This window comes from Protomyctophum bolini (genome assembly GCF_963924005.1).
Source record: "Protomyctophum bolini genome assembly, chromosome: 23".
NCBI lineage: Eukaryota > Metazoa > Chordata > Actinopteri > Myctophiformes > Myctophidae > Protomyctophum > Protomyctophum bolini.
This window is the reverse complement of record NC_137884.1, coordinates 15,810,801-15,832,870: the sequence shown is the minus strand read 5'-3', so window position 1 is coordinate 15,832,870 and position 22,070 is coordinate 15,810,801. Positions and strand designations below refer to the sequence as shown.

The 22,070-nt window shown below is 42.1% G+C and overlaps 2 protein-coding genes across 2 annotated transcripts; one reads left to right on the top strand and one right to left on the bottom strand.

The window, feature by feature from the left end:
* Positions 1 to 928: 928 nt before the first annotated feature.
* Positions 929 to 9,844, top strand: LOC308311182 (ras-related protein Rab-19). The gene is made up of 5 exons (XM_080757775.1): positions 929 to 1,245; positions 1,822 to 2,115; positions 6,042 to 6,225; positions 6,957 to 7,060; positions 8,398 to 9,844. The coding sequence occupies exons 2-5, from the start codon at positions 1,921 to 1,923 to the stop codon at positions 8,572 to 8,574; spliced, it is 660 nt and encodes a 219-aa protein (XP_080613901.1). The 5' UTR covers positions 929 to 1,245; positions 1,822 to 1,920; the 3' UTR covers positions 8,575 to 9,844.
* A 140-nt stretch (positions 9,845 to 9,984) lies between these two features.
* On the bottom strand, positions 9,985 to 21,662 carry tspan33a (tetraspanin 33a). The gene is made up of 8 exons (XM_080757774.1): positions 21,398 to 21,662; positions 16,492 to 16,549; positions 15,572 to 15,699; positions 14,513 to 14,587; positions 12,387 to 12,482; positions 12,086 to 12,214; positions 11,413 to 11,574; positions 9,985 to 10,994 (listed from the first exon to the last, which is right to left on the bottom strand). The coding sequence occupies exons 1-8, from the start codon at positions 21,500 to 21,502 to the stop codon at positions 10,893 to 10,895; spliced, it is 855 nt and encodes a 284-aa protein (XP_080613900.1). The 5' UTR covers positions 21,503 to 21,662; the 3' UTR covers positions 9,985 to 10,892.
* Between the last annotated feature and the right edge of the window lie 408 nt (positions 21,663 to 22,070).

The window sequence follows — 22,070 nt, the reverse complement described above, 5'->3', positions numbered from 1 at the left end:
CTACAGTCACCCTTCAGACATTCTCCACTGACATTTACCACTGCACAAAGACTTTCCACAGATACAGCGATCTCCATATATGGCCAGACAAAACAGAAAAACAAAAGAACGGCCGGGTCAAGGTTATGTCTCTTGGGAGATTGTACGGTGCTGCCACAGGGGGTCACCAAGGCACAACATGCATTGGTGACTGCAGGTCTTATTACTGCAGCCAGGCTGATACTGAGAAACTGCCACTGGAAGAGCTCTGCTACACCAGAGATCACTGGACCCAACTTATGACTGAAACTGGAAGAGCTCTGCTACACCAGAGATCACTGGACCCAACTTATGACTGAAACTGCATCCTTTGAATACTCAATTGCCAGGAGGAACAATGTCAAAGGAAAGTTCCATGAAATATGGGACAACTTTTATTTATATATTAAAGGATGGTTGCAGTAACAATTTGTATTTATACATTACAGATGACAATCACTAGTGTCAACAACAGAATGTGGAGGGGTGTTGTCCAGGTGTTTTATTTTGGACTGCTAGTTGTGTTTTGTTTTCCGTTTGTTTTTTCTTGTGTTTTTCTTTTGTGTAAGTCATGTGAATTTTGTATGCTTTATTGAAAAATCATTAAAAACTTTGATGACAAAAAAAAGAAAAAAGAAGGAACGGCCGGGTGCTACCGTATGTTAGAATTTCATGTGGGGGGGAGGGGCCACTTGAGCTTCCCCAGAGCATGTGAGTGTGTGTGTGTGTGTTGGGGGGGGTGCTATTGTTTCCACAAGTGTTGTGGAACGGGTTGCACAGGTTAGAGAGAGAGAGAGAGAGAGAGAGAGAGAGAGAGAGAGAGAGAGAGAGACAGAGAGAGAGAGAGAGAGAGAGAGAGAGAGAGATAAGTAGACCATAGCAGGAAGCATAACAAACAAAGTGACTAGAGGTGTAACAAGTGGCAGGTGGATGTCAGACTACAGGAAGGGGAAAAGGGACCAAACAGATATTCAACCATTCAGGATCTTTAGATCACAAGGGGGAAAAAACACAACCACTTGTGTTTTCTATTTAATTTAAGAAGAGGACTTCTTTTCCTGGATGTTAATGCCAAGCTTTCTGTAGCTGCTGGCGCTGAAAAGGATCAGGTCAGATCAACACCTGAGACTGAGCTGAGAGGAGCTGAAAGAGAACTGAGACTGTTCTGTTCTTCTGTGGGGAGAGAGAGAGAGAGAGAGAGAGAGAGAGAGAGACCTCTGGAAACTGGTAGATGAAACTGTACTTGTTTTGTTTAGCTTTGAAGCACATTGTCTTTTATTATTATTATCATTGTTACTATCATAGCCTACTGTAGGGTCTTTGTTATATGTTTGGCAGCCTACAATAAGTACTAACATTGTTGTAGCCTAGAGTTTGTCAGTGTTCAAGTACTGTGTCCGTTTGTTGCAAGGGACTGCTTGTTTGAGCACATACATACAGTAGCATAATAATCAGAGAACATATTATATTATTATATTTCTGACTCTTAAAAAAAACGTTTTAATACTTTGCAAGTATATTTAACCCCAAACGTACCGGTTATCCCAGAAGCAAATAATGCCCACCTCTGCTGCTTAAGGAGCAATTGTTTCATTCAGACCAGTTGGAAAGTTTTACTTTGAAGACCCCTTGTTGTTGTGGGAAACCAACCATCTTGACATTTTTGCAAAGGACAACTGGGCAAACCCCACTTCAAAAGCAGCCAAGGAAACAGACTTTTCAACAAGTCAGTAGAGAGACTGACTCTCGGTTCCCCCCCCCCCCCCCCATTTTCTTTTTGTGTGTGCAACATTTTAAAAACAGGTGTAAAGTTAGCGCCACCCCTTGTTGAGGTCATATCCTTTGGACTCACAAGGTCACGGGTTTGGGAAGGACACAGGCTGTATACACCATCCCACCACCATGCAGACCCCAGGCCCAGAGCAGGACGATACCTTCGACTATCTCTTCAAGATCATCCTGATAGGCGACTCCAACGTGGGGAAGACCTGCGTGGTGCAGAGCTTCAAGTCGGGGGTCTACTCGGAGAAACAGCAGAACACCATCGGAGTCGACTTCACCGTGCGCACCGTGGACGTCGAGGGCAAGAAAGTGAAGGTTAGTTCCGTAAAACAGTGGTGGACGAAGAAGTACTCACTGTTAAGTAAAAGTATCATCATTGACATCAAAATGTACTTAAAGCATTCACGTGTTCAAGATGTATGGCCAAGAAATCTTTAGAAAATAGCAGATCTACAAGCTTTATGTAGATCTGCCATTTTCAAATAGCCAAACAATATAGGCATGAAGTGGTTAAAGTCATTGTGACCCAATGTTACCCCCTGAAACCACCACCACAAGGACCCCTGGGGGTCCCCACACCCCACTTTGAGAGACAATGCGTTTAATGCAGTGGTTCTCAAAGTGGGGTCCAGGGACCCCCAGCCAGGAGCCCTTGAGAAGGTTCCAGAGAGTCCGGACATAATGACATAGAAAACAGTTTAACCACTTTAATCATATATAGCCTATACATTAGGTATTTGAAAATAGCCAATCTACAAGCTCACACCACGCTGCGATGCACTGTGAGCTTTTTTTTTTAAACCTTTTTACCACACACATATTTTGTTTGGGGGTCCTTGGCATGCACTAAATTGTTTTCAGTTTGAGATCCAGGCTGTGCCAAAAAACAGCAATTGACAATTTGAGAAGTTTGAGAAGCGCTGGTTTTAAAGGACGTTTTCCAGACCTTGGATAACACAAACTATATCTGCATGCACCTTGTCATGTGGTGTGTGACTATGTGCTTAACCCATTTAGGCCTGAGATCAGATTCTAAAAATGTCTTCTACATCCTGACAGTTTTCTGAAAAAGCTACGTTTCATTTTTCAAAAATAGCAGACCTACAAGCTTGTAGCGCGCCACTCGGTGGTGCGCTATGAGCTTGTAGATCTGCTATTTTTCAATAGCTAAAGCATAGCATAATGCTAACACCAAAAGGGGTTCCCGCCCAAAATGGGTTTTAAATACATTCAAAAACTCAAGTCATTAGAATAAGATTCTGAACCTCAAACGCAAAACAAGCAAAAATGCCAACAGCAGGCCAGGGTACCGAATCTAGAAAGAGGAAAAAGGGCCACGATGCTGAAAATGTATTAAAGAGAAGCCAACATTTCGACCTGTATAAGGTCTTCTGCAGGGAACTGCACAGCCGGGAAAACAACAACCTCTCATTCATAGGGGATGAATCTAACTCATTCGACAAAGTATAGCTAGCTGAAACATCAGGCTAAATCGGCTTCAGACTTTTCCTGGGAGACTAGATGGTGTTGATTTCCACCATCTTTGGAACCAACCCCTCCTCCTCCTTGCCATAGTCTGAAGAATGAATGAATGCACCTTCTCTGATCCTATCAGTGGTGCTGAGGTGTCTTTTGAATTCACTGAGAGGTACAGTACCGTACAGGCCTAAGTGAGTGTACAGTGGCACCAGGCATCCTACTGTACTACAGTAGGATGCCTGGTGCTACTGTAGTCCAAAGGAAACCACATGGATGGTTATTTATATACTAACCATGTATAAAAGTTTGACTTTGTGAGCTGCATAACACACACACACACACACACACGGGGCCACATGTCATGCGTTCTATGATTCTTAATTTACATTTCACTCCGAACTCTGTCTTTGGAGAGGGGCCATCCAGTCAGAAAAACTTCCTATAAACATAATCCTTACCACTATCGGTAAGGATGTTAGTTGTGTCGTCACAGACTCTCCACAGAACCAGTCCTGCCAGTCAGTCAGTGGCTCACATGAGCAACCAGTCATTCAGGTTCCTATAGGCCCCGTGGCCGCATGCAACCTTGTGATAAATGTGGAGCACGCGCACACACACACACACACACACACACACACACACACACACACACACACACACACACACACACACACACACACACACACACACACACACACACACACACACACACACACACACACACACACACACACACACACACACACACACACACACACACACACACACACACACACACACACACACACATTATACTAGGGTTTAACTCCACATCATTTCAATCTTGGAACCACGTATTGTTTGGCCCCTTTCTTTTTTAGATATTTGAGATCTGAGATCTGATAATTAATCACCTAATTGTCCTAATGCGTGAGGAGACCGTGTTTTTTCCCCCCCAGTTACTTTTTTAATTATACATTTCTCATTTTCCCCCATTAATTAACATGACCCCAAACATGTGTGAAAGTGACATATCCGTGACAAAATCTTGATGATGTTGCTGTTAGGAGTAATTATACATGTAGGCATTAGAGGTTCAGCAGTCCCCTGGTGTAGAGTTACTACTTACTAGTACGTTGGTCATAGCCTCAGGAATGGTGGAATCTCCCTAACTGTTAATGCACATGTGTAGCCTGCCCGCACACGCGCACGCACACAGGCGCACACACACACACGCCTGTCTTCATATTGTTGTGTGTAGATCAGCTTGTAGACAACAACGTACGTCAGCAACAGAGCTTTGACGGCAGAGCACACTGTGATAACATAGTTGATGTATCGATGATGATGATAAGTCTATTTCACTTAATCTTTTCAAAACTTCTTTCCTACTAGAAAGCACACGTTCTACATTATCGTCATTGTCGGGTGGAAACCTCATACAGTACGGCGAAGTATGCTACTGTTCAGGATTCAAATTCTAAAGCATCAAAAGTAGCAGATCTACTACAAGCTCACGGTTGTGGAGATAAGAGGTTTCTGCCCAACAGAAACGATATGTATTGTACAAGTCATTCTCTCCATGTCATTGACAGTGTCTTGGCACTAATTGGCGAGTTAATGAGTGCAGTAACTATACTACAGTGGTGACAACTGTTACTATATGCTAACTAGCTCAGTTTCTTGGGCAGCAGTATCCATAAGAACCTCATTTACATGTCATGTGTCTGTGTGAGTGTACACAGCCATCACCACATACAGTAAGAACCTCATTTACATGTCATGTGTCTGTGTGAGTGTACACAGCCATCACCACATACAGTAAGCTTCTAGCATTGTCAGACTACCTTTCCTCAGTCCAAAGTCCAGAATTCACCTTTAGCAAAGCCCCGCCCTCTGCCAGTTAGACACTCCCACTTGGACACTTTCCAGCCAGGCTCAAAAATATGTGTAATATGTGTGTGACCTTTCTTTTTTAAAACAATATTTTATCATATAGGAAAACTATTGGTGGAGAGGTTTGTCTAAAAACCATGTTATGCTTAGCTGTGATTGGACCATAGCAGTTTGGGGAGGGGCTTAGCTATAGGTCAATTGACATTGTCTTAATACATCCACGCATGAGTGGTTCTGTTTATAACAGTGACATTGATGACGGCTGTGTAAACATATCGCTGTTGTCGGGCAGAAACCTCTATGTAAATTAACGCCCTACATGATCACAACGACAGCATTACGCAAAAGCATCAAAAGTAGTTGATCTGCAGGCTCGAAATGCAGTGGGAATCGATGCGTTTTTGAGCTTGTGGATCTGCTACTTTTGCATTTGAGTCAAGTAACAGTTTTGGACATATGAGGTGTCTAGTCTACCCGACAGACAATATGCAGTACAACATCGTTTCGAACTGCACAGAGATCTCAAGCACAACAACGCCTTATAACCAACACGGCCATCACAACGAGTTCATCTGTCTTTTAAATGGGCTACAATGCTGGTGAAATCTATGCAATTGAATGTACACCAGTGGTTCTCAAAGTGGGGTGCATGGACCCCCAGGGGTCCTTGGGGGGGGGGTTCCAAGGGGTCCCCAGCAAAAGTAGTTAACATAGCATCGTATTCATTTCGTCAGACCGGCTATTTTCACAAAATGTACCAACTCCTACATTCCATGTGCTTGGTCCCCAGTTCAAATGTGATTATTCTGGGGGTCATGGCCTGAAAATGATTCCACTACAGTATGTAGGGCCAACTGTGACAGTGTGTGTGTGTGTGTGTGACACAGATCCAGGTGTGGGATACGGCGGGTCAGGAGAGGTTTCGGACCATCACCCAGAGCTACTACCGCAGTGCTCACGGCGCGCTGATCGCTTATGACATCACACGGCGCTCCACCTTTGAGTCCGTCAACCACTGGATCCACGAGGTGGAGCACTACGGTGCTGCCAATATAGTGCTGGTGCTCATAGGTGAGTGTGTGTGTGTGTGTGTGTGTGTTACTCCTAATCACATATAACAAATCAATCTCTGAGCTGGAGCAACTCAGGGCTGTATTTTCATCGAGGCTAAACCCCTTATCCCTAAACTACTTTACCATTTTGTACTATTTAGAAAAACATTTTTGAATAGTTCCAACTATAACCGATCTACATCGGCACGTTGTGAGCTTGTATATTGGCTATTTTAACTATTAAAAAATGTATTTTCAAAATAGTTTAAAAAGTTTAGGTATAAGGGGTTTGGCCTGGATGAAAATAGAGCCCATAGGGCTATATCTAGCACCACCCCTCATCCCTTTTACTATTTTGAAAATGAAAGAACTCAATAAATGTCCTTTTCACACGTTTTATTACCTCTGACGAGCCAACGGCCGCGTTTCGGCCAGGTGGGCCTTCCTTGACACAAAGTGACACAAGTGACCCTTAGACCTGAGTCAGACTTAAGTAGTAAAAATCAGGACTTGCACCTCGATGTACTTGTGACGTGACTCTGCTCCACCATTGACTGTCAACCAGTACCTACAAAGTGACTTTTTTAGACTCAGGACAGAGTTCAGATATATAGGTAAGAGCCTACTTGACTTGAAAGCTAATAAAGACAGACAGACATAAGTTGTGAAAATCATGAATTCTTGGACTCCTCTACTGTGAGATTTGGCTTCAAGATCTGACCTGACTCAAGTCTTTCTGCCACCATGTAGGTAATAAAAGTGATTTGGAGTCGGACCGTCAGGTTCGTTTTCAGGAGGCCTGCTGTCTGGCCAAGGAGAGAGGAGTACTGGCTGCACTGGAGACCTCTGCTAAGGTGCGCACGCACACGCACACGCACACACACACACACGGTTGGGATTCGGAACCGGGTCCATTTCAGACCCGGTTCCGACATTGCGGATCCGGAGCCGGTTCCATCGTTTTTTTATTAACGGTTCCCCAAACGGTTCTCATCAGTCGTCATTTAGCTCTGCTGTGTCTGTGCATGCATGCATGCAGAGCCAAGTTACTGGGGTGACGTCACCCCACCTACATGAGTGAGTAGATTCATCTTGACTCGTGTAGGCGTATTGATTTTGAGATGTTTCCTCAATGTGGACGTGCAACTGGTGCAAGTTGCAACAACCTTTGCAGGAAACTATGTCATCGCATTTATTGCACTTTGCGATGAGTGAGTGAGTGTGGTTAACAGAAAGGGAAATGACTCTGAGGCTGAGAACGCAAAGTGCACTAAATGCAAATTATGCAATGCCATAGTTTCCTGCAAAGGTTGTTGCAACTTGCACCAGTTGCATCACGTCCACATTGATGAAACATCTCAAAATCAATACGCCTACACGAGTCACAAGATTAATCTAGACACATCGTGTTTGAGAGCCTGCAGAAAGCCTTGCCCCCACTCCCCGCAGCCGGCGGGGGACGAGGATGATGCAAGGCTGGTTCACTTTCCCCAGGCTAGTAACGTTAGAAAATAAAAACTACTAACTTCTACAGAGCTTTTTATTATGCATATTGTACAACTGTTGTTAATTTAGAACGCCAATGACTCGACATCTTTCTGTCTGAATCACGTTAACTATAGAGCCATGAATTAAATAAAAATCTATTTGTCTGCACTTATTTTTTACAACTTATAAGCAACTCATTGATTACTTTATAAACAGTTTGCAGAAAAAAGCACAGGAACGTAGCCTACAGTTCAATAAAAATGTATATTAAATGAATCTGAACATTAAAGACACATTTGTCACCACAACAATATAATTATTGCAATGTGTACTGTATATTTAATATACAGTACAAATTGCAACAATTATATTGTCGCATAATATAAAGGGGGGAAAAATAATAATAGGAAACGTTAGGAACCGGAACCGTTAAGAGGGATCCGATAAGAATCCGGAACCGTTAAAATCCTAACAAATCCCAACCCTACACAGTACACACACACACACACACACACAATCTTGTGAAATAATAAAAATTGTTGGAAACAAAAAAGGGATATTTATGCATTCCATTAAAATGTGTCCGTGATCCACAAAAGGCATCAGAGACACAAGGTTTCTTTTGTGATGATCTCTTACCCCTGTCCTGCCACATGGCGGCTGTATTTCAATATCTTCCGGTGTGTCGTCTCTCTTCCTCCAGGAGAGCCAGAACGTGGAAGACGCCTTCCTGCTCATGGCCAGGGAGCTGATGTCCCGCAACGGCCTCAGCGTCCAGCAGGATGCCCCAGGGAGCAGCGACTCGCCACACGTCCTCCTCCAAGCCGACTCCAGACCCGTCAACGCCGCCTACACCCCCGCAGAGAAGACCTGCTGCTGACAGGATGAGAGAGGAGAGACAGAGAGGAGAGAGAGAGAGAGAAGACCTGCTGCTGACAGGATGAGAGAGGAGAGAGACAGAGAGAGAGACACAAAGACGGGCACTTCCGCACTCCAGGACTGAGGAGGTGCTGTTCTCAAACCCTAGATGTAAAAGGGTGACGGCTCGGCAAAAAAACCCCAGTTAAAACGACGGAGGCGCGCCGTCTAAAGCGGACCTGAGCCACGATGCACCGCAGAGGGGTCACATGTTGAAATTGCTGTAACATATGGAAGCTATGGGAATTTTTTACTATTTTATAAAGATTGAGTGTAAGTTCTGACTTATGGGTTCCCAAAACCCAGGGCTAGTACTACCTCTCCGGAACCGGACCCAAATAAGGTTCTGAGAACCTTAACCGGAGGCTGAAACGGAACTGTATAGTGTATTACAACTGGAACTTAATGTACAAGCTGTGAAGTTGGTTTTGTGGTGTCATTGTCAAAAAAGAAAAAAACCTGTGAGTATGTCTTCCATCACTGGTACAAAGTGAGAAATGTGAACATTGTATAATGTATAAACATTGAACACACAAAAACAAACCAGATATACTTTTGTATATATATATTAAACTTAAAAGCATTTACACAAAATCTGACAGAGATGAAGCTACGATTTACAGCATCAGTCTTTCTGACTGACATTGTGTTCGATAAAGACAAAAAGAAAAGAAAGGTGCTTCCAGGTGTGTCTCCGACATCGTATTGATTGTGACATATTGACTTCCAATGGAGTTATTTGCCTCTCCATTGACTTCCAGTATAAAAAGTTAAATATTTCAAAAAGTATAAAACGTAATATAAAAGATAGTTGGATTTACTTTATCCTGGTTGTGTGCACAAGAAACCTGGAATAAACGGTTCAGGATGAAAACTGCCTCTTCGGAACAAGTCTGTGTCCAGCAGATGGTGCTAGAAGTCAATGTACACAGTATAATCCATAGTGTAGCTCCTATGACCCTTACAGGTTGTAGACTCGAAAATAACAAGACAGGAACTAATGCAAGAATAACAGCATGGCTTGCATTTGGCCAGACTATGGCATACTCTTGGTCATTCATTGATGACATATGTATTGATTGTGTTCAATACAGTATAACAAATATATATTTTCTTTGTTAAAATTAATATTCAATAGCTCCGTATTCTGATAGTAAAACGTTGCTATAGAGTGTTTGTTCAGTAACAGTGTTGAACCATTTAGACCTGTGGAACATGTGTAAGAACTCCTTCTAAAACCTATCCTAAGTTTTCTGAAATAGCAACAACTAATGAGACACAAGAGGTATCTCCCGGATTGAAACCGAAAAAGGTATAACAATGTATAGGCAAATAACTCTATATTCTGATAGTAATCATTTCTGTAGTAGTGTTTGTTCAGTAACAGGGGTCTCCCCATCTTTACAGCTATTTAATAAACTGAAAATAAATGTTCATGTCAAGATACCAATTTCATCCAATCATGAGAGTGAGAGAACTCGTACAGGATACAAGATAAAGAAGTGAAACTAAAAACATTAGCAGACAAAATTGAAACTGGAACACTGTATAATGGAATAAACATTCTGGGGTTCTCTCTTCCTGAAAAGGTGTTTTCTGTTTACTATAGAACCTTACTAGAGACCCTTGTTACTGAACAAACACTCAGTAGCAGTGATTATTATCACAATATAGAGATTAAACATTTTGCTTGACCAGAAAATATCACTTTATATACAACCTTAAATGAACAGTGGATTTTACAACACACTCTCATTCCCCAAACGGCCTATAGTGACTTCTTGGGACAAATGTGACCGAACGTGGAAGGAGGTTCCCTTCCAGTCATCCCTTCCAGCCCGTCCCGGGCACTAACACACTCCAGGAATGCAGAAGTGCTGTTCTCAAAGCCAAGATGTAAAGGGTCTAAAACGACAGAGACGTGCCATCTAAAGCGGACTTGAGCTACGAGAGGCACTGCCGAGTGAGTCGTCGTGGCAGGCGCTGCGAAGTCTGCTTCATTTGACTCAGCCCCGTTCAAGTTAATGTCCCGATAATAGACAGAATCATAACTCATGTGCCCCCTATAGTCAACACGTGCCGTTTCAGCACCGCCTTCCAGTCACCTGTTTGCCGTCTTGGGAGTGAGAATGCGTTGGACTTGACTGTGTTAGTGTAGAAAGTAAATGTTGGAAGTAGAGTTGCAAGGCACATCTTTGGAGTTGTACTTTTTTGAGGATTGGTCTTGATGCCCGTCGTCTCCACACTCTGCAGAAGGTATTGATACCATGCAGAGTCTGGTCATCTAAACGGATCAGAGCGATGTTTGACGTTGTAGTTCTGGAGCTCGATTTGGTCTTTGATCTGATTGATCAGCATCTGAGAGAGGAGAATCCCCACCAGCTGAAGAGAGAAGAACACATTTTTAGATTGTGAGTTTTATGAATATTGTGATTTTTATGGTTATTATTATTATGAGTCTTGGGCATGTACAGTAGTTCCCAATGTGGTCCATGTGAGGAGCCTATATCCTGTTTCTGTAGCCTGAGGCAGCTTGATGTACATGTACACCCCCCGGACATGACTCTAGTATGTCACAGGAACCCCCAATCAAACCCTTGATGCTGAGTAACAAGCAGGCATTGGGTGCCAGACACGGGAAGTTGATAGTATGTCTTGCCATTTTGGCCTTGGGTATGACTAGACCGGGGCTTGAACCCGACCTCCCAGTCTCAGGGTGGACACTCCAACCACGAAGCCACTGAGCTGATGTGGGGGAAGGTATTAAGGACAGTATTATTTGACAGAACATAGTACATACCTGTGGTATGGCCAGTCCCAGAGCCACACCTCCCAGCAGGAACAGGTTGCTGTGGATCCAGTTGACCAGCTTGTCTATGCAGCCGTTGGTGTGGATGTGGTGTCCAGCCTCCATGTATTCCATGTCCTGCGTGTCATGACCGCACATGGTGTTGATGACCTCCTACACACACACACACACACACACACACACACACACACACACACACACACACACACACACACACACACACACACACACACGCACACACACACACACACACACACACACGTTCAATGTAGATGAGAAAATAAACAAAACCGTCATCTAACTGCATGTACAGAATAAAACTAGAGTCGAAGAAAACAAGCAGACTGAGAATAAGGGAGATGTCTCAGCACACAGAGCTGTAACCAAAAAGGGAGTATCGTGTGGAAGCTTGTTTGAACAGGTGAGTCTTTAACAGTGTTTTGAAGATGTCACAGAGGACACAGTTCTGAGGTCCAGGGGGAAAGTATTCCATAACCTAGAGGGAAATGCTTGCAAAAAGGCGCAGTCAACTTTGTGACAGAATCCCCCGAACTGCACTGAGCTGCCAACGGGTCAGTTCAGACCGCTGCTTTAAACTAGGGGCGGCAGTGGCCCAGGGGTGGAGTGGCCGGTAGAGCAGCGGGATGGGAACTGTGAGGCTCACCCTCTCTGAGGAGATGTGACAACAGGAGAAAGGAACAGAGCAGCGTTCTCTGCTAGGGTTTTCGGGAGTGCAGTTGAAGTAGACGTTCTGGGACCAGTCAGTGTAGGCCACCGCGCCACAGCAACTAAACTGCCACACACAAAGACACGCAAGTGTTAGATGGGGACTGTTTGAAAATAGATCAATAAACTGATCGGTTAAGAGGCAAGATTATGAATTATGCATTCAGTACCAGGTGAAATTTCAAATGAATCATCGTGAAATCAATTAAAAAAGGTATTGCTTGACATTTCTCTCTCACCTCTTTCTGTCCGTAATCGATGAGGTTTTGCAGATCAATGTCGTCCCTGTAATGGATGATGGCATCGTTGATGAGCCCCGTCACTCTGTTCCGTGCCTGTGTGCACAATATGAGAATAAACTAGTAAACACCATTATCTACAGTAACTGTATGTTTGCTACTGTAGAAGTTATAATGGTGTTCATGTCTAGGTCACATCAAACTAGAAATCGTTGTATGAATCGCTGTTAGGCAGAAACCTATTACTGGTATGTCCATATTTTAACTATGTGCTTGTTTGTGAACACCTACTTATATTACAGCATCAAAAGCATCACATACATCTAAAATCTATAATGATACTATACACTACACAGTCTAAATTACAGCCGCCAATCCGTTGATGACGAGTAGATGTGTTATATTACAACATGACGTTGCGATCCGCGGTGAAGAGCAAACCACCACCACCGCTCCAGACCGTCTCTCTGTTTTTTTTACTCACCACCGCTCAACGTTATTTCAGCTCCGGTGGTCAGCTCACCACCGGAGCGGTGGTCACCACACCACCGAAAATCCAGACTATGAATAGGCCTTAAGAGAGTGGCGACACTAGCGTTGACTCCCACCATTGTAACAATGGAATGTGGAAGAGCTCATTCTATCTCAATGGGATAGTTCCAGCCATAGGAGCAATGTTTGGAACTATAGCCCATAGGCACCCGCTTTGCGGCGAGATCAAAGCGTGCCGCTACTCTCCTACTCTACACTCTGACGTTTGCATTACAATGATCATTCAAAATAACTATAATATGTATGCAAAATAACATGAATACATTACTAGGACAGCACTTTTGGATCACCTTCATATTCAAAAATTACTGTGGTCAGTATCTCAATTCTCACCTCTCTCAATTACTATTACTAGGTACAAAATGTATGAAATGTATGTCAGTGACAGTGTTGCCAAGTCTGCTAATAATTACCGTATCAGTGACTTTGGGCTTGTTTTTCTGTAAAGTTGCTTGTAAATATTGGTGGTTGCAGGTTGTGTTGGGCTTGCTGTGTGATGTTTACTACTACTTTATGACTACTGCTATGTTTAAAGATGGGACACTTTGTGAGCTTGTAGATCTGCCATTTACAATTAGCCATTGCATATCGTTTTAAAGCACTCATGTAGCCTTATAGTCACTACTTTTGGGGCTCATTATCATAGGCTTGATATCATAGATCAGTCTAGTCAAGTGCATGGTGTGGTTATGCCTTAGGTGACATTCACACCAGAAAGCTTTGCTGCGATTAAAACGAATCCTGCTGCACATTGTCAGAAACTTCACTTCATTTGGCAGGTGTGAAGCTTCATTCGAATCCTAATGCGCATCAAAGAACCGCATTCTACTCCGAGTCGCTTCGCTTCCAATCGCACTTGATTAGGATTCGGTGCAGGTGTGAATGCAATCCGCAGTAAATAAAGGAAATGAAGCAAACAATGTGGCGGGTGAGGAGCTGAACACAGTTGGAGACGGAGAATGCATATTTTACGCAGCGCAAAGATGTCCCGTTACCGTGGATAGACGTGGTCGAATGAGGAGACTGAAGCCCTGATCGAAATGAGGACGAGTACATTAATCAATTGCTTAAGGAAACACATAAAAACACTGCAGTGTATAGCCTACAGAATATTCTGTCTGTCTGTCTGTCTATCTGTCTGTGCGTGCTGTAAACATGGAGTGCTGTCACTGTGTGGGGACTGGGGAGTAGGGACTTTCATCTCGATAAACTTGTAAACATTTTGCGCTGCTGTCTGTTATATCAGTGCGCTCAGCGCTGTGCCTCCATGCCCAAAAGAACAGTGCATGGCTGCGTGCGTAGAGAGAGAGAGAGAGAGAGAGAGAGAGAGAGAGGGAGGGTCCCAGACGGCATGACACATTACGTTATGAGTATAATTTGATCACCATAGATTTCACTGTGTAGGCTAGTTTATGAATGGAACATATTGATAAAGGTCCCCCCTGCTGCGTTTCCAATTACTGCGGATGACAGTGTGAAGGCAAACCGCAGCAAATTAAATATGCAAGAATCCCAATTTTTCGCCCATTCGCATCGAGTCTACCGAAGTATTAGGTGAGAATGTGACCTTATACCTTATCAGAGAAGACGAAGCCCAGGACACCGGCGGTCAGCTGCATCAAGAAGATCACTGTGATGAAGATACAGAACTGAGATGGAGAAAGAGAGAAAAACATTGTCAGGTCATTCTGTTCTCAAAGCTATTTTGGCTCAGGTCATTCCTGGAAATAACCTTTTTTTGCATCCACGGCACCCCTGAATTACATCGTTTACTTTATAGCAAAGGGAAAAAGGAGCCAATTTAGGTTAATGTAGTGGGGGATTTGTTTTTTATAATGATGTTATGAAAATGCTTAGGGTAACCTGACCTGAGGTTACCTAAATATGTGATTGTGAGGTAATGTATTTGCTAGAAGAGATTAGCTAATAAACCCACTATGGAAAAGGGAAAGTGGGCTTGTTAAAGTGAATTTTATCACGTATTTAGGAAACCACAGGTCAGTTTATCCTAAGCATTTTCATAACATCATTATAAAGCATTTTTCTTTGATTTCTTCCACTACACCTTCGTTATTCGGCCTTCGTCTCCTACGCTGACAAAGATCACTTGGCCGAAACACGTCAGCATTTTGTTTTACTTATTGGTTTATTTCGATGGGACATACCGTAATACAGTATATTAATCTGTAATGTCCATATTAATGGACATTACATATAATGCAACGTAATTACACCAGATTTAGCAAAGACGCTAGTTTACATCCGCAGTCCCCACACAAAACAAACACAAAACAGACAGTGAAGCACATTAGACTAGGAAACAAAGCATAAATAATATGCATACAAAAACAATAATGTAATTTCTTTCTTTATTTTCTCCCCTGACTGAGAGTAAGTAGCCCTGCCTCGCCAAGACCACCACCTCAGTAAATTGCCCATGGCATTTTCTTCTTTGTCATTCATTTAACAAGAGCACCTCGGCTACAAAAACAAACATGACAGTCCCTAGCCTTTTTTTTTTTACTCATGGATGAAAGCAAAATAAAGATTCATGATTCACACAGAGAAGATACCTACCGTCTGAAGGAGACAGATGTTCTCTCGTAAGGAGCCCACACAGAGAAGATACCTACCGTCTGAAGGAGACAGATGTTCTCTCGTAAGGAGCCCACACAGCCACAGAAGGTGATGAAGAACATGAGGACGCCCACCACCAGGAGGATGATGGCAGGGTCCACCGACAGACAGGCCATGGCTGCTTCTGTGTGTGCGCACACACACACACACACACACACACACACACACACACACACACACACACATTTTCAGTTGCTTCTGATATACTACGCACTCGAAACATCACGTGTCTCAGTGCTTGAGTCCAAACAAGCCCTAAATGTACAGAATATAGGCAACACATGAACTTATTCACAGTCACCAATGTTTCTCATATCAGTGGTTCCTATTTTTTTTTGTATCATCATGTCAAGGACCCCAAAATTGTCATGTATCATGTATTTGGCCACGGACCTTCATCTCAAAATATGTTGTTCCAGGGACCCCACCAGAAGCTGATGATTCGAGTTAAAAATGTTGGCTTTAAAAATATCTTGTGTATCTGCTTTTTTTGAATAGCCAAAGTATGAAATATGGATAAAGTGATTAAAAATATTGTGATGCTACACCGTATATTCATTAATACTAGTACTGAGGGCACTGTCACACTGTACAACAGTGGTTCTCAAATGTTTTCATATCAAGGACCCCCAAATGTAATAGATGCGCTTACTGCTAAAATGTTAACAGCAGGCCTATATGAAGTTGGCTGTGGACTCTCATGAAAATGTTTCATGCAGTGCCAAAATCTAAATTAAGACACATATGGCGAGGAGGCCAGCCGAACAATAACAGTCAAGTCACAGGCACCGATTGTGAGGGCACAGGCAACTTCGACCACACACACACACACACACACACACACACACACATGATGAAATAATGATCAGATAGATATGTAATACATACAGTATGTATCAGATCTACCAAGGCCTACCTGCATGTTTCATCATGCGAGCATACACGCCGATAGCCAGCATCACCATGGAGATCATCTAGAGAGGACAGGAGGAGAAGAACAGTTAGAATAGTTATCAGAACTTTGTTCTGATGAAGAGAAGATCTGTGTGGCCCAAGCATAGAATAGTTATCAGAAGAACTTTGTTCTGATGAAGAGAAGATCTGTATGGCCCAAGCATAGAATAGTTATCAGAAGAACTTTGTTCTGATCAAGACTTGTGTGGCCCAAACATAGACTTGTACTAGCCAATAGCCATCAGTGTTACCAGGTTTTGCGAGACAAACAAGCAGCCAGGTGTACGAAAACAAGCCCAAAGCAATTGACCAGTTTTAGCACTTAGCACCCTATAGACTTTTTTAAAATAGATCAGTCTTTATTTTTTCCGTCTTGGGTAACACTTCATGCTATGACTGCAGTGCTAAAATAACTGTGTTCCTACTTGTCACGCCGGGGTGACATCATGTGTCATTTCCCAAGTATCTCAACGTAAAGCAGAACAATGCTCAATAGTGACTCAGTCATGATGAGCAAATTAGAGCAAACTTTTAAGAACTTTTCAGGGGACGGACGTCAAACATGACACATCTGTCCCCCCCCACCTATCGCAAGATGGTTCTCAGAAATGAACAGTTGTGTTCCTCTTGAGAAGATTACTTATATTTTGAGAAATTCGAAAGGGTTTGAAACATTTTTGAAGATTTGGCAACCTTATTAGAATTATATGGAAAATGTGTCCTTACCTGTATCAGAAATGTTATAGCTATCTCAGTCTGGATCGATTGCTTCCGGAAAAAAATTTCTCTGTATAGTAGATTTGTCTCTTCTTGTTTTGTTTTGTTCCACGTTTTTTGTATAATATTATTATTGTTATTATGCTTTAACTGTGCTGTCTTCTATGTATGTGGGTTTGTATGTGGGGAGGGGGAGGAGGGAGGGCTGTGGACGGGTGGTCTGTGTATTTTGTAAAAAATTGAAAATAAAAACAAAATATAAAAATAAAATAAAAACATGACACATCTGGTGTACGGTTGTTCACAATATTATAGAATTGTTTTGTTTATTAGATACTGTAGTAATACTACTGCAGAGAGACAAGAAATAGGTGGAGAGAGGGGACAAGTGAAACTTCCCCAGAATGTTTGTGTACTGCGTATGGGTAGTGTTTTCTGAAAAAGCTATGTTTCTATATCCGTGGCGCTCTGACTTTTTCATGTCATGACGTGGACCTCCGAAATGACATGTAATTGGCAGCGGACCCCCCCCCCCCTTCTCAAATTATTTAGTTCTAGGAACCCCCAGAAGCAAATAATAGAACAAAGTGACACACTGCGAGCTTGTACATCTGCTAGTTTTCATAGCCAACCTATAAATGGATAACGTGGTTAAAATGATTGTGATGCTGTATCAACTACTTTTGCTGAGGACCCCCTGGAACCTCTCATAGGACCCCTGCCTGGGGGGGTCCCCACTTTGAGAACCAATGCTCCAGAGATCTCTCTGTTCTAGTGAACCTGAACCATGCACCATGTGGTACTTTCAGCTAAAAAGACTCTTTCATTCCCCTCAGCACCAAACCCAGCAGCTCATCTCCAAAGAATAAAAGACCTTAGCAGCAACACACGGCACTCCTCCCCAACGCAGGTGGATCACGTTACCGGACGCATGCTCGCGCACGCATTCACCTGCGTGTATTACTATACTTGTGAGGACTTCAAAATGTTAGGAGTAGGACGGATTGAAAAGATTATATTTATATATAATTTTATAGATTATTATATATGAGCCTATTTTCTATGACATCATGTGACAGCAAAAGATTGAAGGCGCCCCTCACTTCACACAAGTGTGATTTTGTTTTCCGTGTGACCAGGAAAATGGCCCTGCCCCTCACGTCTATTTCTCATATTCTAGTTCTACTATACTTGTGGGGACATTCGTTCCTCACAAGTATAGTAATATGCACGCACACATGCACACATGCACACACGCAACACACAGAGAGCACCATTTAGGGAGGGATATGCCAGGCTTGTTTTGTCCCCTGTGTTAAGGGGTTGGTTTTCACACTGACAGCATGGAACAAAACCTCTTTCTTTCTACAAGTACAATCTGTGTGTCTTTATCTTTTTATGTTTGTCTTTACACAATTCCAATAGGTTTTGATTTTTGGAGCACTTTGGTAAAAGCCTGTAGCACTTACCCGACCATGCACTCTTATGCAAAGGTTTAAATGTAATTTAGCATATTATGTAGACAGATGCAAGGTTCATTGTTCATCTGGCATCCTATGGATTGTATAGTTTCAATGTACAGATTATTTTTTATTCTTATGTTTAGACTGAGTCACTGAGAATGAGTCACCACTGACTCGATACGAGTCAATAGTCTGATGTGAGAGTATGTAGGCTTCAAACATGTTGGGTCAATTTCACTTTTGTGTTTCAACCCAGACGGTTTAAGTTGCTTGATTCTGTATATTTACTTGGATATCTTAATTTTATTCGAATTGGACACGCCCCCTTCCTATACAAATCCTATACAGATACAGAGAGAGAGAGAAGTGAGAAGAATGACAGTGTTTCCAGTTCTTGTGTAAGGAGTGGACTTGGAGTGAATGTGTAGCCTCGAGGAAACACATTCCACGCTGACAAAAGATCTACAAGTTTGTACATGAACTCTGCGCAAGAGTAAAGAGGCTTGTTTTAGTGTTGCTCCCAGCTAGCGATACGTTTTGTGATAAATTACAATTTAGGCATTTAGCAGACACTCTTAATCCAGAGCGACCTAATAAGCAAGGTAAACATACACTGTACGTGTACTTTACATCAAATGCAGAGAGACAGTGTAGTGCCTCAGTAATCTAGGATCCCAGGTAAACCAAGAACTCAGTCTAAATTAGATCAGTCTAAACATTAGAATACATTAGAAAATATATATGTTCATTGTTACTGAAACTTAATGCCAGGTCAACAAATTAACCTGGCATCTGTTTACATAACATATATAAATTACATTTTAACCTTTGCATTCACATGTTCCTTTGAAATAATGTGTAGCTATAGTTATTTATTTGTACACAGTAAACAGTCAAAGATAAGTTAAAATTCACATGACATGTTATGCATGTTAACTTTGCTGATAATGCTATGTGTGAGTTAAAGTGTGTGTTAGGCATTATTTCAGGAATATCAGCAATATTTAACTTCCTGCTTGTTTCACCATTTTAGACACAGCTAAAAAAAGACAGGTTCTCAACTTCTCTACAGTTGGCTATTTTGTTTTTCAGCTTAATTCTCAAAGTCTCTCAAAAGACTGAGTAAGCTTAGATCTGCTCTAAAATGTTTGGAATCACACTCCTGATGGAAATCTCCTTATAATTCCTGAGGTTATGATCTGCCGTCATGTGAGTGAGTGACACAAGGAAAACACAATTATTGTGACCTTTGCATAGTTTGAAATCCTACCGCTTAGCTGTGCATTGTGCAGTTACTGTTCCAACACGCAATTTGCATATTTGCTAACACCATACAGGAACCGACTCTTCTGTTGTATCGTGAGATTGTCATCAAACTTAGTATGATGACAATCTCACGATACAACAGAAGAGTATTACATGTCATCATACATCATCACAAGCCAATGTTTGTATTAACACAAACCCGGAAAGCTGGGGATAGGAGCCCCTCAAACACAACACTATTGCCTATAATTACAGGCTTATCCCAACATCAAAATGAATGTTCCCCATCAGAGAAAACAATTCACATCTTCTCCTATGATCACTCCAAATTATGGTTAATTTGAGTGGTTAAAAGAATGGAATAAGAAGAATACATGATATGGTTCACAAGGGGGCTTTGGGGGGAAATGCCCACCCAGATTGAACTTTGTGCCCCTCCAGTCCAGATTGGCAGGTACCCTACCAATATTTTAATGTTTTACAAATGTTAAAGTTCTTCATGATTATTATAAATATATATATATAAATATATATATAAACCATTGGTTCTCAACCTTTTAACTGAAGTACCACTAGTAACTAATGTTAAAATACAAGACCCCTTTTTGTTCCATTCCTAAGCCAATATTGCTGCTGCTCTGAAAAAACTCTGAAATAGCAGTTGTGCTGATTATTAGATAAATGTGATTAATCCGTTCTCAAATCTTCTATTAAGTCTATAGCCTATAGGTATGCTGTCATGCTCATTTCAGAACGGCTGGATAACCTACTTCAACCAATTGCTTGGTCAGAAGAACTACTTAGTTCTACTACTACGTACTGTAGTGATATTAATATTTCATTCCATTCTTCATTCTCCTTTTTTGGGCGACTTCTCTGTGTACCCCGAGGGGGGCTCAAGTACCACCATGTGGTACTATAGTTACTAGCCTACCAGTGGTTGGGACAAGTTTAGGTTTAGGTTAAATGAGTAGTCTATAATAGTCCACCCCCAATAAATGATTAACCTGTAGCTACAAGCAATGTCAAGTAACAGCTCTCTGCTCAACAGCTTTTGAGCTTCACACACTTTTACTCATCATATCAAATACATTTTGAGCACTCATTCTCTAATGCTCCATCTGCTTGTAATGAACTCCAGAATCATGTGCAACACTTGCTTCTTTGGGTCAATTCAGGGCAATGGTTGGTCCAACACTCGTAATTTGTTCGCAAGATTGTACGATTTGTAACTCTATTAAACTTTTTTCTAGTATATTTAGCCGTCTCTTGATTCATGACATGTGCTTAATTTCCGTATTGTTATTTACCCGACTACATTGAAAATGAACGGCCTGCCCCTCTCAACTGTAAAGACTGAATCCAAAATAAAATAAAGGTTACGCTGATGATGATGATAAATACATTCGCACAAACACTCACCCAAAAGATCAGGTTGAAAACAAACAGCAGGTACTTGACAACCGGACTGACAAACGTGTAGTCCTCGTCATACTTAGCACCAGGTGCGCCTCTCCTCCTGCCCATGGCGGCGTCAGATTTATTATGTGCCAATAAATTATTATTAAAGCTCGTTTCAAAGCATTGTAATGAGGACCATGTCCATATAGTAGTAGGTTTACGTGCCTAAAGTGCGTGATGTATGTTTTTAAAATGAAAGTGGAGCCACTGCCTGGCGCCTGCCCAACTGCCCACACGTATTTCCTGCTAAAAACGCCCCATTCACTACTTCTTCGTACGACGGTGTCGCTCGACGAAAAATAGTCCGATCTACAAGCCCACAACCCGTCGCTTATTTTCGGGCGCGACCCCGTCGTACGACGAAGAATACGCCAGACTTTGTTTTTGTTGTCAAGAAGTGAAACGTGCTAAAGTGCTTCAATCACAACCTGTGGGTCGGGGACGGTCCCCACGTTATTTATTTTATTTGGACGGGGAGATGATACATTTAAGGACTTTTATTACTCGGGGGAAAATAATCAAATTAAATAAATATAATGGAAAAAAGACTATTACAGCAAAAGTGGGCTAATCAACAAACTGACTAATAGGCTTTTTGATTGATTGATTGATTGAAATATTTAACAGATTGGAG